This window comes from Chiroxiphia lanceolata, chromosome 17, assembly GCF_009829145.1.
Source record: "Chiroxiphia lanceolata isolate bChiLan1 chromosome 17, bChiLan1.pri, whole genome shotgun sequence".
Classification (NCBI taxonomy): Eukaryota; Metazoa; Chordata; class Aves; order Passeriformes; family Pipridae; genus Chiroxiphia; species Chiroxiphia lanceolata.
Genome location: NC_045653.1, coordinates 688544 through 701668, shown reverse-complemented (window position 1 = coordinate 701668; position 13125 = coordinate 688544). Strand labels below are relative to the sequence as shown.

Below are 13125 nucleotides of genomic sequence, written 5' to 3'. Positions count from 1 at the left end.
ACCACTGTCACTGGCTCAGGCCCCATGCCAGGCTGGGGGAAAACCATCCAGATCACTAAAGCAGTGCCAGTGAAGGGGGGCCCTTTGATGGACAGGGCACTGGTGCCCTGCAGCTATCACAAACTCCTTCTTACCGAAGTGGAATATTAACCCACAGCAGACCTGGGAGGGAGAGCGTTCTCCTTGAGGGATCACCCAGTCCTCACGTCCCCAGGTCTTGGGGTTGTCTCGACCCCATCTCCTTTTGTTGCACATGTACCTACATGATGAACGTCTAATAAAAGCTCCCCCTCGTTCCCAGTGCATAGTCATACCTGCCCCTGCTCAGGCTGGCCCTGGCAGCAGGTCCCTCCTGCCTCTTGGTATGGCATGGCTCTGGGCCATGTTGCTTCTTGTTCTACCTGAGCCCTGAGGAGGGACATTCTGCCCCCAGCTGCACGGGGGCTCGGGCAGATGTCAACGTCCCCATCTGGCACCAGCACAGCCCCGCCTGAAGGTCTTGTGCCAGGACTGACACCTGTTGGCAATGTGAGATCAAGGTTTTGGCTGTTGTTGCTGCACAGAGCTGGACTGGGACGTGTCCAGGGAAGCATCCTGGGAGCCACAAGACAGTGTGGTGAGGCTGTGGCTTGATTAGGGCTGTCACCATGGCCAGGGGAACCTTTCAGCCTGTGTGTGCTCCCGGGTGACCCAGAGTGCTTCTGAGGCTGGAAGACAAAGAGCATTGCACTCTTAGGACACCTTGGACCTGGCCAATGGGTCTGAGCCCTCAACCTCTTTTCTGTGTGTCCCCAGGAGCACAAGGTTCTGCTGACAGGGACTCCCCTGCAGAACTCGGTGGAGGAGCTCTTCAGCCTCCTAAATTTCCTGGAGCCACAGCAGTTTCCCTCAGAGACAGCCTTCCTGGAGGAGTTTGGAGACCTGAAGACAGAGGAGCAGGTACCTAGAAGAGTCATGCTGGTGAATGTTGGCGCAGGCCACTGGGACACCTGATGACCAAACCAGGCATGCTCTGAGGCATGTACTTCATGGAAGTGGATAGGGCTCCTCATGGTGGGAGAAGCAAAGTTGGGACAGAGCTCCCAATGCTGCTTTGGAGAGGGGAGACCGGCCTGTGCCAAGGCAGTAGTCTGCTTCCACCTCTCTCCCTGCTGCCTTTGCACCCTTGGGCAGCACAGCTCACCTACCTCTCCCACCTGGTCTGTCCCTGAAACCAGCAGGAGTGTAGGGGGAATGGGGAGGTTAGTAAGTCAGTTGTCCTTGTCAGGTTCCCATGGAGAGCCTTCCTCCAAAGTTCCTCTTGAGTGTGGGTCATGGGAAGCTACTCAGTCCCTTGGGCTGTCCCTGCTGCCATTTGAATGGGGGAATTGCACAAAGATTGTCATTCTGGGAGAGCAGGCACAGGCATATGAAGCAACCACTACCTGCTGTCCAAACTCTCAGCTCTCCTCCTGCATCAGACACCCAAGGCTGCCAGCACCAGAAGCATGTGCAGTTCATGGTACAGGACTGGTCACTCACATGCCTGCCCCAAGGATGCCAGCCCTTGAAGTCTTCCTGGCTGGCTGCTGAGCAGCTGCTCCAGGGTCACTTGTAGTGGGTTCGCAGCCTGGAGGGGCTCCAACGTTGCCTCCACTGTCACCACGTGTTTGCCGTGTTGGGAGGGCAGTGAGTGTCTCTCCTTGCTCTGCAGGTGAAGAAGCTGCAGTCCATCCTGAAGCCCATGATGCTGCGACGGCTGAAGGATGATGTAGAGAAGAATCTGGCACCCAAACAGGAGACCATCATTGAAGTGGAGCTGACCAATATCCAGAAGAAATACTACCGGGCCATCCTGGAGAAGAACTTCTCCTTCCTCTCCAAGGGTGCCAACCAGCACAATATGCCCAACCTCATCAACACCATGATGGAGCTGCGCAAGTGCTGCAATCACCCCTACCTCATCAATGGTGAGGGCTGTGCACAGGAGGTGTGGGGGGACACACCTGCAACATTTACTGCTCACTACCTGCAGAACTTGCCCATCTTGGGGGGGCCAGCTCAGGCCCTTGTGCCATCTGCTGATGGTGTGGCTGTGAGCCCAGCACAGGGTACAGTGATCTGCCCTGTTGCCCTCCCAAGCAGCCCAGCTCCCTGCAAGAGCTGCTTGCTGATGGGCATCTCAGGGTCTTGTGAGGCTCACTGTGTTTGGGGTTGTTCTGACACAGGACCCTCTTCAGCATCCCAGCTTGACTTGTTCTGCCAAGAGCTGATGCAAACCCTGAAGTTTAGTCACAGGAGCGGAGGGTCTGCTGGAGGTCTCTGGGCAACCTCCCTAGCTCTGACTGCATGGGTTCTGTTCCTTGGGTGCTCCTTTGCTGCTGCCCTGGGCGGGAGGCTGGGGGAGCTGCACTGCCAGCCTCACCAGGAGCTCACATCCCTTTTCACCTGGCAGGGGCAGAGGAGAAGATCCTGGAAGACTTCCGTAAAACACACAGCCCAGAGGCGCCAGACTTCCAGCTGCAGGCAATGATCCAGGCAGCTGGGAAGCTGGTGCTCATTGATAAGCTGCTTCCCAAGCTGATTGCTGGTGGGCACAAGGTGCTCATCTTCTCACAGATGGTGCGCTGCCTCGACATCCTGGAAGACTATCTCATCCAGAGGCGGTTAGTACAGGCTCCAGCATTCACCACAGCTCCTCCACATCACCTACATGCACTGTACATAGAGTGGCAGCAATGCAGGGTGGGGATTTGGCCATTCCATGCCCATGTACCAATGGATTGGAGTTACTGGCTACTGCTGGTGGGTGCAGAGACCCCAGAGCTGAGCAGCTCAGACCTGTCCATTCTGCGTAGCCCAGGGCCAGTCCTCGGAGAGACCAGGTGGAAGTAGGTAGGACCCTCGGTCCTGGTTCCCACGAGCCCCATGTCCATGCACCATGCATGGAGTTGTGATGATTTTGCCATCATAAGAGGCACAACTTTCAGGAACAGCCAGAGTGCACACAGGCTGATGGGGCCTGAGCCTCCACCTGGGCACAGGTTCTGCCAGTTAGTCTCAGCTGCCTGTGTACCCACACTCAGCCCAGGGGAAGGAGCAGGAAGGAATTTAAAAGCCATGACCAGTTCAGGCCCTGCCGTGACGCTGCTTCTCCCCTGTCCCCCTCTCGAGCAGGTACACCTACGAGCGCATCGACGGGCGGGTGCGCGGGAACCTGCGCCAGGCTGCCATCGACCGCTTCTGCAAGCCCGACTCGGATCGCTTCGTGTTTCTGCTGTGCACGCGGGCAGGGGGGCTGGGCATCAACCTGACGGCTGCTGACACCTGCATCATCTTCGACTCGGACTGGAACCCACAGAACGACCTGCAGGTAACGGGCCGGTCTGGGCCAGGCTGCTGGGCAGTCCTGTGGCACAGCTCCTGTTGCTGGTGCCAGGAGGGCAGGGCGGGGCAGCGGCTGTGCTGGGCACAGGGTACCATGCTGGGAGAACCGGCAGGACTGCAGGCAGAGGGGACAGGACACAAGGGAGGTCACGGTGTGGCTCTGAAAGTACAGATGAGCCACAGAGCAGGCAACACTGTGTCCATAGCTGATGTTAGAGTGGGTGCAGTGTTGTGTGCCTGCATTTGCAGAGAGCCATGGCTCCAGCCTGAGGCCTGTGTCCTTGCCCTGAGGGTGCTGGGATCACCCATTTCTACTCCACAGCCACGCAGGCTGTGCCAGAGCCAGAGCCTTGCCAGGTCAGCCACAGGCATGGAACGGAGATGCTGTGGTGGGTAGGAGCTGGCTGTGGCTTGGATGGGTGAGTGTAGGTGCTGGTACAGGTGCCACAAGCCACACAGTCCCCATCCTGCTGGGCTCCCTGTGCTGACACTGTGTCCTCTGCTCTCCCAGGCTCAAGCTCGCTGCCACCGGATCGGGCAGAGCAAGGCAGTGAAGGTCTATCGCCTCATCACCAGGAACTCCTACGAGCGGGAGATGTTTGACAAGGCCAGCCTGAAGCTGGGCCTGGATAAGGCTGTGCTGCAGGACATCAACCGCAAGGGCAGCACCAACGGGGTAGGTTGGCTGCCTGAGTGAGGTCAGGCGGGAGCTGCTGCAGGAGAACTCTCCTCCAAGTGCAAGTCATTGCCAGGTTGGAGCAGAGACTGGGCAGGCTTTGGGGAGGGAGAACCCAGTCCCACACACTCACACTGCTGCTGATAGCCTGACAGGCTATCCCTGCACTGCCACAGGGTTGGGGGACACATGATGCTGTGTCTGGGGTGGCATGGACTGAAATTCCTGACAGTCTCTCAGGCAGCATTTTGAAGTGACCTCTTTGCTGTAGCAGCAGCAGGTCTGGGTTTGCTTGAGGTATCTCTGTCCTCCTCCTGGAGCAGAGGGAGGAGCCTTCTCCTGCTGTGCAGTGGTCAGGGTTGCTGGCCAGGTTGGTGATGCCCCCGTGTTTTGGGCAGGTTCAGCAGCTCTCCAAGATGGAGGTGGAGGACCTGCTGCGGAAGGGTGCCTATGGCGCACTCATGGATGAGGAGGACGAAGGGTCGAAGTTCTGCGAGGAAGACATTGATCAGATCCTCCAGCGCAGGACACAGACCATCACAATCCAGTCTGAGGGCAAGGGCTCCACCTTTGCCAAGGTATGCTGTGCTCCATCAGGAGGGAAGGGGGATTCCCCTCGAGGGGTGGGGGAGGAGGACACACTGGGAGCATGCAGGGCAGTAGCAGCGGGCTGATCTCCTGCCTGTGTGCAGAGACACGTCTGCATGGAGGCCAAGCTCTCCTGTCCCGCTGTGCCCAGGAGTGAGACCTTGCTGGGACTTCACAGCAGGTGTGGTCTCCTCTGGTGGTCAGCACAGTGTTGAGGAGGGGGCCACCGGCCTGGATAGATGATGGGAGGCTGCCTAGGAGGGTTCAGCACTCCCTTTGAAGCTGGCTCAGGCTAGTGAGAGGCAGAGCAGGGCCTGTGCTCCAGGTGCCAGGCAGTATCGGGGTGTGCTCTGTCCCCAGGCTGGAGGTGTGGATGGATACAGAGCTGCTGTCATGTCCCAGCAAGGTGGAGGTCTTGCTGCTCTCATGGGCTGAGGGCTCCTTGCCGTGGCAGCAGACCATGCCCAGAGCTAGACTCTGCCCAGGGCTGTGTGGGCAGGGTCAGGCCTCTCGTCAGGGAGGACGGATGAGTTCAAAGCCTAGATGAGATCCAGACCTGAGCTGGGCTGATCTTACTCATGGACTGAGCTTATTTGATCCGAGTCTGTCACCCGGCCAGACTGGTGCAGCCTCAGTGTGGTGCTTTGACAAGCAGAAATTTGAGTGGAAACCTGAGCCGCCAGCGGTGCGGAAAGGAGCCATGGTACCTTCAGCCCAGCCAATCTCTGTCTCCAGCCTCTCTCTTCTGCTGCCATGAGGCCTGGCTCTGCAGGAAGACTCCCAGAATGGTGGCAGGGTCCAGCTCCTGGGCTGCACGACGCCCAAAGCCAGGTGCTGCTGTGCCATGGGAAGCTGTGTGCAGGGTCTGATGTACCCCCCCTGAGAGAGCCCAAGGAGCCAGCTCTGTGCTGTGCTCATGGCTAGTGTCTGCTGGGGGCTCTAAGGGCCATCTATCCCTTCTCATTTTGCATAGCTCAGACTCTGTTTACAATGGGTCAGGCAGGACTGTAGATCAGAGCAGTTCAGCTCCCTTAGGCGAACAAAGAACGCTCTAGCACATATCAGCTTGGAGTGCAACACCCCATGGCAGTGAGACCGTGTGCTCAGACAGGCGTGGGGGGAGATCTCTGTGTGAGAGAAGGCGCATCTCGATGGTGGGTTGCACTCCCTTCACTCTTCTTTCTCTCCCAGGCCAGCTTTGTAGCATCAGGAAACAGAACTGACATTTCCTTAGACGACCCCAACTTCTGGCAGAAGTGGGCCAAGATAGCAGAGCTCGATACAGACGCCAAGAACGAAAAGGTAGGATCCAGTTTGCAGTCTGTGTGCCCTACAACTCATCTGACACCACATGGTGTGGTCTCCAGGCAGGAGCTGTGTGCTTCTGCTGGGCTCCTGAAGGGATTGGTGTTGGGCATCAAGAATTACTGCAAGGGAAGACTGACCCATGAGTTAAAGACCCAATTTATGTAGTCTGTATCTCCCTGACATTCAGGCTGCTCAGTCTGTGCTCCCAGCTACTCCCAAGCCTGGCTAAGGGGCAGCAGCTGGGGCAGCACGAGAGGGGAGGAGAGGATGAAGGAACCAGTACCCACCTGTGAGCCCAGCAGGCTGGTGTGACTGCCTGTCATGGGGCTGTGCAGAGTCCCCCACAGCACAGACAGGCATGAGTGCTACCTGCTGCCAACCACGTGGGTGCAGGCAGCCCAGGCAGCTGGGGTGGGGCTCCAGCACGGAGCAGTACCGGGACAGTCCCATGCTGCCCTCCAGGTGCCAGCTCTGATCTCCCAGTTCTCCGGCTGTCTCTGCAAGGCCAGAGACCTTAATTAGTGCAAAGGGGTTCCAAGTGGCAGCTCTTGCTGTGGCTTGGGATTGGTGGGGTGAGCGAGGCTCTTTCCACTTTGGGGGATGCTGTGTAACTGTTCCCCAGAGCAGCCCAAGTCCGTGTGAGCCCTTGTACCCTGGGCAGAGGATAGCATTTGGCCTCTCAGCTCTGGAGGAGGCCTGGAGAGCTGACTTGAGTTAGTGAGCTCCAGCCCTGGAGCTCACAGTGCTGGGCACATTGTTCCACTGCAGCTCCCAGGCTCCCACCACCCACATCTTGATGGCTTGAGAGCATTGTCCAAACACTTCTTGAGCTCTGGACAGCTTAGGACCATGACCACTGCCCTGGGGAGCCTGTTCTAGTGCCCAACCACCCTCTGGGGGCAGAACATTTTCCTAATATCCAGCCTAAACCTCTCCTGACACAGCTCCACGACATTTGCTATCGTGTCACCAGAGAGCAGAGATTGGCGCCTTCCCCTCTTCTTCCCCTTGTGAGGAGGTGAGGGTGGGCTGGTGCTGCTGCCTGTTGGGAGACAGGAGGGGACAGAGGGGGTCCCACCTCTCTGCTGGCCCTGCTGAGCTGGTGTGCTAAGCTGCAGCTCAGGCCTCTGCAGCTGGCTCCAGTGCAGCCCCGGGGCCCTGCCATGATTCCAGCTAAGGCAGCAATGCCATAGAGGTGGTGTTACACAGCAGGAGGGAGGCCCTGCAGCTCTGCAGAGCTCCCTGCTCAAGCAGAAGCAATGGAATGAGACGACTCTGTGTGTGTCTGTGTGTGTGTCCCATGTGCCTGAAATCCAGGCAGACTTAGGTGGCATGGATTTGTTCGACAGGGCAGGGGTAAGGAGGCAGGTACGTGCTATTTAATTTCAGATTGCTCCCTCCTGCACCTTCTTGCAATCTGCCTTTCCTCTTCCAGCCCACCTGTCCCCTGACACAAAGATTACACCTCCCCTGACGCAAAGATTACACCTCCTTCAGCACAGCACTTGGCACAGGCGGTGCTGGGAAGGCCAGGAGTGACTCAGAGCTGAGTCAGCTGCTGGCTGTCAGCAGTTTGGACCCAGAGGGGCTGGTTTTCAGCCCGTCATCATTCAGGCTGAATTTTGTCCTGGCCAGGAGTTGTCTCATGTGTGCAGGCAGAGCTGCAAGCAGGTGATTTGGAGCAGGTATCCCAGGGGGATGGTTAGCCATGGGACTGGCAAGCCAGGAGCCAGAGGTGTGAGCAGAACCAGTGGCAGCGGGGAGAAGAATGTATACAAGTTTTTCTGCCTGTACCTGAGCATGTTCTCTGCTCTGTCCCTCCCAGGAGAGCCTGGTCATCGACAGACCCCGGGTACGGAAGCAAACCAAACACTACAACTCCTTCGAAGAGGACGAGCTGATGGAGTTCTCTGAGCTGGACAGTGACTCAGACGAGCGACCGACGCGCTCGCGGCGCTTTAACGAGAAGACGCGGCGGTACCTGCGGGCTGAGTGCTTCCGCGTGGAGAAGAACCTGCTCATATTTGGGTGAGTCTCACCCCTCCCAGAGACCATGGCCGCAGCCTCCAGCTGGCCCAGTATCTGTGGGCCATTGGCTACCCCAGCCACTTTTTGTCCATCCTGCTTGCAGAGTCCCCCCCTTCCAGCAGTGACCTCCCGGGTGGGGCCTGGGCTCTCAGCGAATGTTTGGGATGGAAGGAGAGTTAGAGGGACAAAGCATGGCACTTCCAGAGTCTGCTCCTGCCTCTGCCCTGTTCTGTCTGGCAGACCTCTCTCCCTCTCTGCTCCTGTTATGTGTGGGAAAAACACCCCTTTCCAGGGGCTAGCAAGGCCATGCTCCTGGAGGGAGGTGCCAACAAGATCTCTCTTTGCACTGGAGTGTTTACTCTGTGTTCTTGCTGTTTCAGCTGGGGACGCTGGAAAGATATCCTAACCCATGGGCGGTTCAAGTGGCACCTGAATGAGAAGGACATGGAGATGATTTGTCGGGCCTTGCTGGTGTATTGCGTCAAACACTACAAGGGGGATGAGAAGATTAAGAGTTTTATCTGGGATCTCATCACGCCGACGAAGGATGGCCAGAACCAGGCTCTGCAGAATCACTCAGGTATTGCGTGTTCTCTCTGCCATTGCATCTGTACTTGTCACCCTGTGCTAGCCTGTGGGACCAAGGCTTCAAAATTCAAAGCTGATGGAAACAGTCCGCAAGTCATTGTGCTTGAGCACTGTGATTCTCTCAGCACAGAGAAAGGGACTTCCATGGACCTCACTTCCACACTGACCCTCAGAGCCAGCAGCAGGGGCTGGCTGAGTGGGGGAGGCTGTTTCGTGTCTCTCAGTGCCATGGCTGGTGCAGAAAGAGCCTTGTGGTGGGAGCAGAGGTGCTTCTAAGTTTTCTCTGGCCTGTGAGTGCTGTCGGGGTTCCCCTGTTTGGTGAGACACTGGGCAGCGAGCTCATGGGGTGCTGGTGACCCTATGAACACATTGGCTGTGGTAGGTAGGAGGGTACATATTCCACTCGGAGCACTGACGTGCCTGGCTGTTCCTCGGAGCCACACAGGACACAGCATGGATGTTGTTCAGGGACTCTGCTTGTGCCTCTGGGCAGCACTGGCAGCTGTGCCAGGAAAAGCTGAGTGTGCAGCTGAGCATCCGTCTCACTCCATCTCCAGCTTATGTTTCCCCTTGCCATGGTGCTTGTCCCAGACATACTGATCTTCGGTGCCTGACGTGATGGGTGGAGGTGCAACATTGGTTTGTCCTGAGACCCCTGCAGAGTCTTCCCCAGCTGCAGAGTCTTCCCCAGGTGATACTGCCTTCTCTCACTGTGTCTAGCAGGACCCTTGTCCCAGGTCTGGCTGTGCCCTCTCTGCTCAGAGACCTCACTTGCTTATTTTCCAGTGTGTGTGAGGTCCATGTGTCACACTACAGATGTCAGATCTGTAATTGCATCTGTGTTCTGTAGGGTGGAGGTTCCCAGTTATCCTCAGCTTCAGGCAGGTCACCCAGAGCCTTCCCAGCCCTGCTTTCCTGCTGGCTCTGGCTCTGCTTCCCTAGTGGACACTGCAGATTGGTCCCCCCACCTGCAGCTCAGTGGCTGCTCTTTGTGGGCTCCCCTAGAGCCCCACCCTGCAAACAGGGCCTTTATCTTTCATGCTGTGACCACAGAGTGGGTGCTGGCTCCCTGGATCAGCCTGGGGGGTTGTGGTCTGGGACACATGGTCAGGGCCTGCTGTGTGTCAGAGAGCTCTGGCTGCACAGTGCCTGCATCCTGTGGTTCTTAAGACAGAGGAGTGGGGCTGGGGGAGGCTGCGGTGTCCCTGGGGGAGTCAGAGCTCAAAAGCCATGTGCTTCTTGTTCTGCCCTTCTGATCTGTGGCGCAAGGTGAGTAGTGAGGGGGCTGGGGCTCTCTGGACTGCTTTTGGCATCAGGGAGCCAGGCTGAAACCTGGGACTCAGGCGGTGGAGCACAGGGAAGGCTGTTCTGTAGTGGTGCTGCTGATGAGCCCCAGTTGCGCGGTACTTGGTGCTTAAAACCCAACATCACCATTTCCTTCTGCCTAGAAATGTCTGGCTGGGACTGCTTGAGAGAGCAGAGCAAGAGTCAAAACCAAACCAGCTGGTATGAGTGGGCTTGATTTAGATAATGCCAAGTAACAAACAAGCCATGGTTTCAGTGGAGAGTCAGGATTGCTTGTAGTGCAAGAGCAGCACTAACATTGGATATTGAGCGGAGAGGCGACCAGGAACTTCTGCATCAACTCTTCAGAATGGCTTTTCCCACCTGTGAGACCTCCACATGGTCTTGGCTAGAGGAATGACACCATCCAGCCTGACATCAGGAGCTGGAGGAGAGCAGAACCCTGCAGTGCAGAGCAGCCTCCCTGGGGAGCCATGTGTGCAGAGAGCTGACCAGGCGAGACGTGCCCTGGGCCTCCCTGATGTGCAGAAAGCAACAGCAACCTCCAACCCTCGCTAGTGCATCCTGGAGCTGTTCCTTCTCAATCCCTTATCCGTGTGACCATGGGGGCTGAGCACAGCACCCAGGCAGTCCAGCTCAGAGCACTGCTGATCCAGCACCATCCTGCCTTCCATCCTGGAAGAGGCCAAGCTGCTGAGGAAGCAGCATTTGCCCAAAGGCCAGTTTGGTGTTGGAGATAGGAACCCTGGTGCCCATTGCAGGCCTCCAGCAGCCACCCAGGCTGCAACCCTTGTCCTGTCATGGAGCTGCAGACCTTATGCAGGAGTTGAGGACATGGTGATGCTCTGTCTTCTTCAGTGGACCAGACAGATGGGACAGAACTGCTCAGGCACTCTTTCCCCTTCACACATGGGCAGGAGAGGATGTCTGCAGGACCTCCCTCAATAGCAGCTGCCCAGAGAGGCAGCTTATCCCTCTCCAAAGATTCCAGATAATAATGACCCCACCAGGAATTGTTTCCACATTCTGCTGTGAACTCACATCTTATTTCAAGGTTGAAATGTGTTTCATTTTCAGCTCCAGCCACTGGATCTCGTTTTATCATTGTCAGCCAGATGCGACCGCATTCCCTTTCCCTTTGGTACCTTAGCCCCCTGCACTGATCTGGTTCCCCCACAGCCCTACTCCTAATGCACAGCATAAGAAACAACCCTTACAGATCAGATCCACAGGTCTGCTGGTATTTGGTCATTTGGGAACTTCTTATTTGAACTCTTGTCCCAAATCACTGTCCCTTAGGGTGACCTTCAGAGCTGGCTGCAGTATCTAGAGAAGGCTCCAAGAGCTGGGCCCAGGACCAAGGTCGCTTCCATGCTTCTGTGGGATATTTTTATACATCAAGGGGCCATGTTTGCCCCGTGCACTTCCACCTCTTTGGCTTTCCAAGCTGCAGCTGGGAGCTCTGCATGGCCTCCTCCAGCTCCTGGCTCTGCTGCCCTGCCTCGCAGCCAGTGCCAGCTGTGCCTGGTGGCAGTGCCATCTGTGCCTGGTGGCAGTGCCCGGCTGTGCCCGTGGTGCCTGCGGTGCTTACTGGCTGCCACTCGCTGTTACAGGTTTGTCAGCACCAGTGCCCAGAGGCAGGAAGGGGAAGAAGACGAAGAACCAGATGCTGCTTCCTGAGATAAAGAACGCGGACTGGCTCGCCACCTGCAACCCCGAGGTGGTCCTACATGATGACAGCTACAAGAAGCACCTCAAACAGCACTGCAACAAGTGAGTCATAGAATCATAGAATCGTAGAGTAGTTTGGGTTGGAAGATGTTAAAAAACATCTTGTTGCACCCACCCCTGGCCATGGGCAGGGACACCTTCCACTAGACCAGGTTGCTCCAAGCTCCATCCAACCTGTCCTTGAACACTTCCAGGGATGGAGCAGCCACAGCTTCTCTGGCCAACCTGTGCCAGGGCCTCACCACCCTCACAGGGAAGAATTTCTTCCTAGCATCTAGTCTGAATCTCTCCTCTTTTAGTTTAAAACCATTCCCCCTTGTGGGAGCCCACACCAGCTCGTGGAGACAGTGGGCTGAGGGCCTTTAGCATTGGGAAGGTGGGAGGGAGCTACGAAGGGCTCACAGCCCACACAGGATCCCCATGTTCCCACTGCTGGACCTCTCTCACTGCTGGACCTCTCTCGGATTCTCCTCCAGCTCATGGGAGCCATGTCCTGAGCAGTGACCCTCTGGCCAATGGGCCCCACCAGGTCACAGGGCTGGGCACTGCTGTGTGACACTGCATGGCTGGTGCCCATCCTGCTTTAAGGAAGTGGGTCCTTCCACGTGGGGAAACAGGGTGTCAAGCAGGTTTCCCTGGCCTTGCTGACCTCTCTGCCACCCGGGACAGGGTTCTGCTGCGGGTGCGAATGCTCTACTACCTGAAGGCTGAAGTGCTGGGGGAGGCTGCGGATAAAGCCTTTGAGGGGACCCCTGCCAGGTAGGGACCTCACGGTGAACCCCTGCGAGGCTTCTCGGGCTCGAGCACTGCCGCAGCCATCCAGCCCAGCCATGTCTGGGCTCACTGCAGCTCCAGGCGAGTTAGACCTGGGGGTCAAGTCCCCACCCAGGTCTTGCTCTGGCAAAACTTCACCTTCAGACAGCCACTCTACCTGCTCAGGGACTGCGGCCGTGACAGCCCCACTGAGGCAGCTGTGAGGCTGCAACACTAGCCTGGGGGTGGCGGGGACTTTCAGGAACACCCTGCAGGAAAATGGCTCTGTGTGCTGCTTGACAAATGGGCCCTTAATCCAAAGTGGGAGTCCGCAGAGACTGTTCCCAGTCTCAGGGCCAGGCCTCAGAGCAGGGCATGCCTCATCACTGTGACTACAGTCCCTTCCCAGCACTGGGGACAGTGGGACCCACAGGCTTTGTAATGCCACTGAGCCTGGAGCCTGCTGGCTCATGACCTTTCTGCAAAGACTCAGCTCTCTGTGTTTCACAGAGAAGTGTGATATGCTGAGCTTATATCTTAATTTCTGCAAGCGGGGGCTGCTGCCTTCCCCAGCACAGCTCCATCAGCACAAGTCTGTGCAGTGAGACACTGTTCTATTGGGGCTGGTAGGTGTGAAGAGGTTTCCCCCCAGAGGTGCTGTTCAGGTCAGATGGGATCTCCAGTCCTCTGATGTTGCTTGGGTGGGATGGGAGAGGGGCTGGGCAGCCTCCACATCACTGGAGAGAGAGGAGCAGGAGGGCGGTGGGTTGTGGTGGGACCAA

The 13125-nt window shown here is 57.2% G+C and overlaps 1 protein-coding gene across 17 annotated transcripts in view; it reads left to right on the top strand.

The window, feature by feature from the left end:
- Positions 1 to 13125, top strand: part of CHD6 (chromodomain helicase DNA binding protein 6) — an 88667-nt gene that overhangs the window by 55974 nt on the left and 19568 nt on the right. For 13 of the 17 annotated variants that reach the window (XR_004359984.1, XM_032704649.1, XM_032704645.1 and 10 more), the window contains 11 exons: positions 796 to 939; positions 1694 to 1949; positions 2435 to 2645; positions 3157 to 3352; positions 3878 to 4042; positions 4441 to 4620; positions 5822 to 5932; positions 7764 to 7966; positions 8347 to 8549; positions 11473 to 11632; positions 12260 to 12349. Coding sequence is in view for 16 of the 17 variants with exons in the window: in XM_032704649.1 (XP_032560540.1) it covers positions 796 to 939; positions 1694 to 1949; positions 2435 to 2645; positions 3157 to 3352; positions 3878 to 4042; positions 4441 to 4620; positions 5822 to 5932; positions 7764 to 7966; positions 8347 to 8549; positions 11473 to 11632; positions 12260 to 12349 (1919 nt within the window). In the remaining variant the exon portion in view is untranslated. The remainder of the gene's footprint in view (positions 1 to 795; positions 940 to 1693; positions 1950 to 2434; positions 2646 to 3156; positions 3353 to 3877; positions 4043 to 4440; positions 4621 to 5821; positions 5933 to 7763; positions 7967 to 8346; positions 8550 to 11472; positions 11633 to 12259; positions 12350 to 13125) is intronic. The other 4 variants (XM_032704640.1, XM_032704642.1, XM_032704636.1 and 1 more) reach the window with 1 other exon arrangement.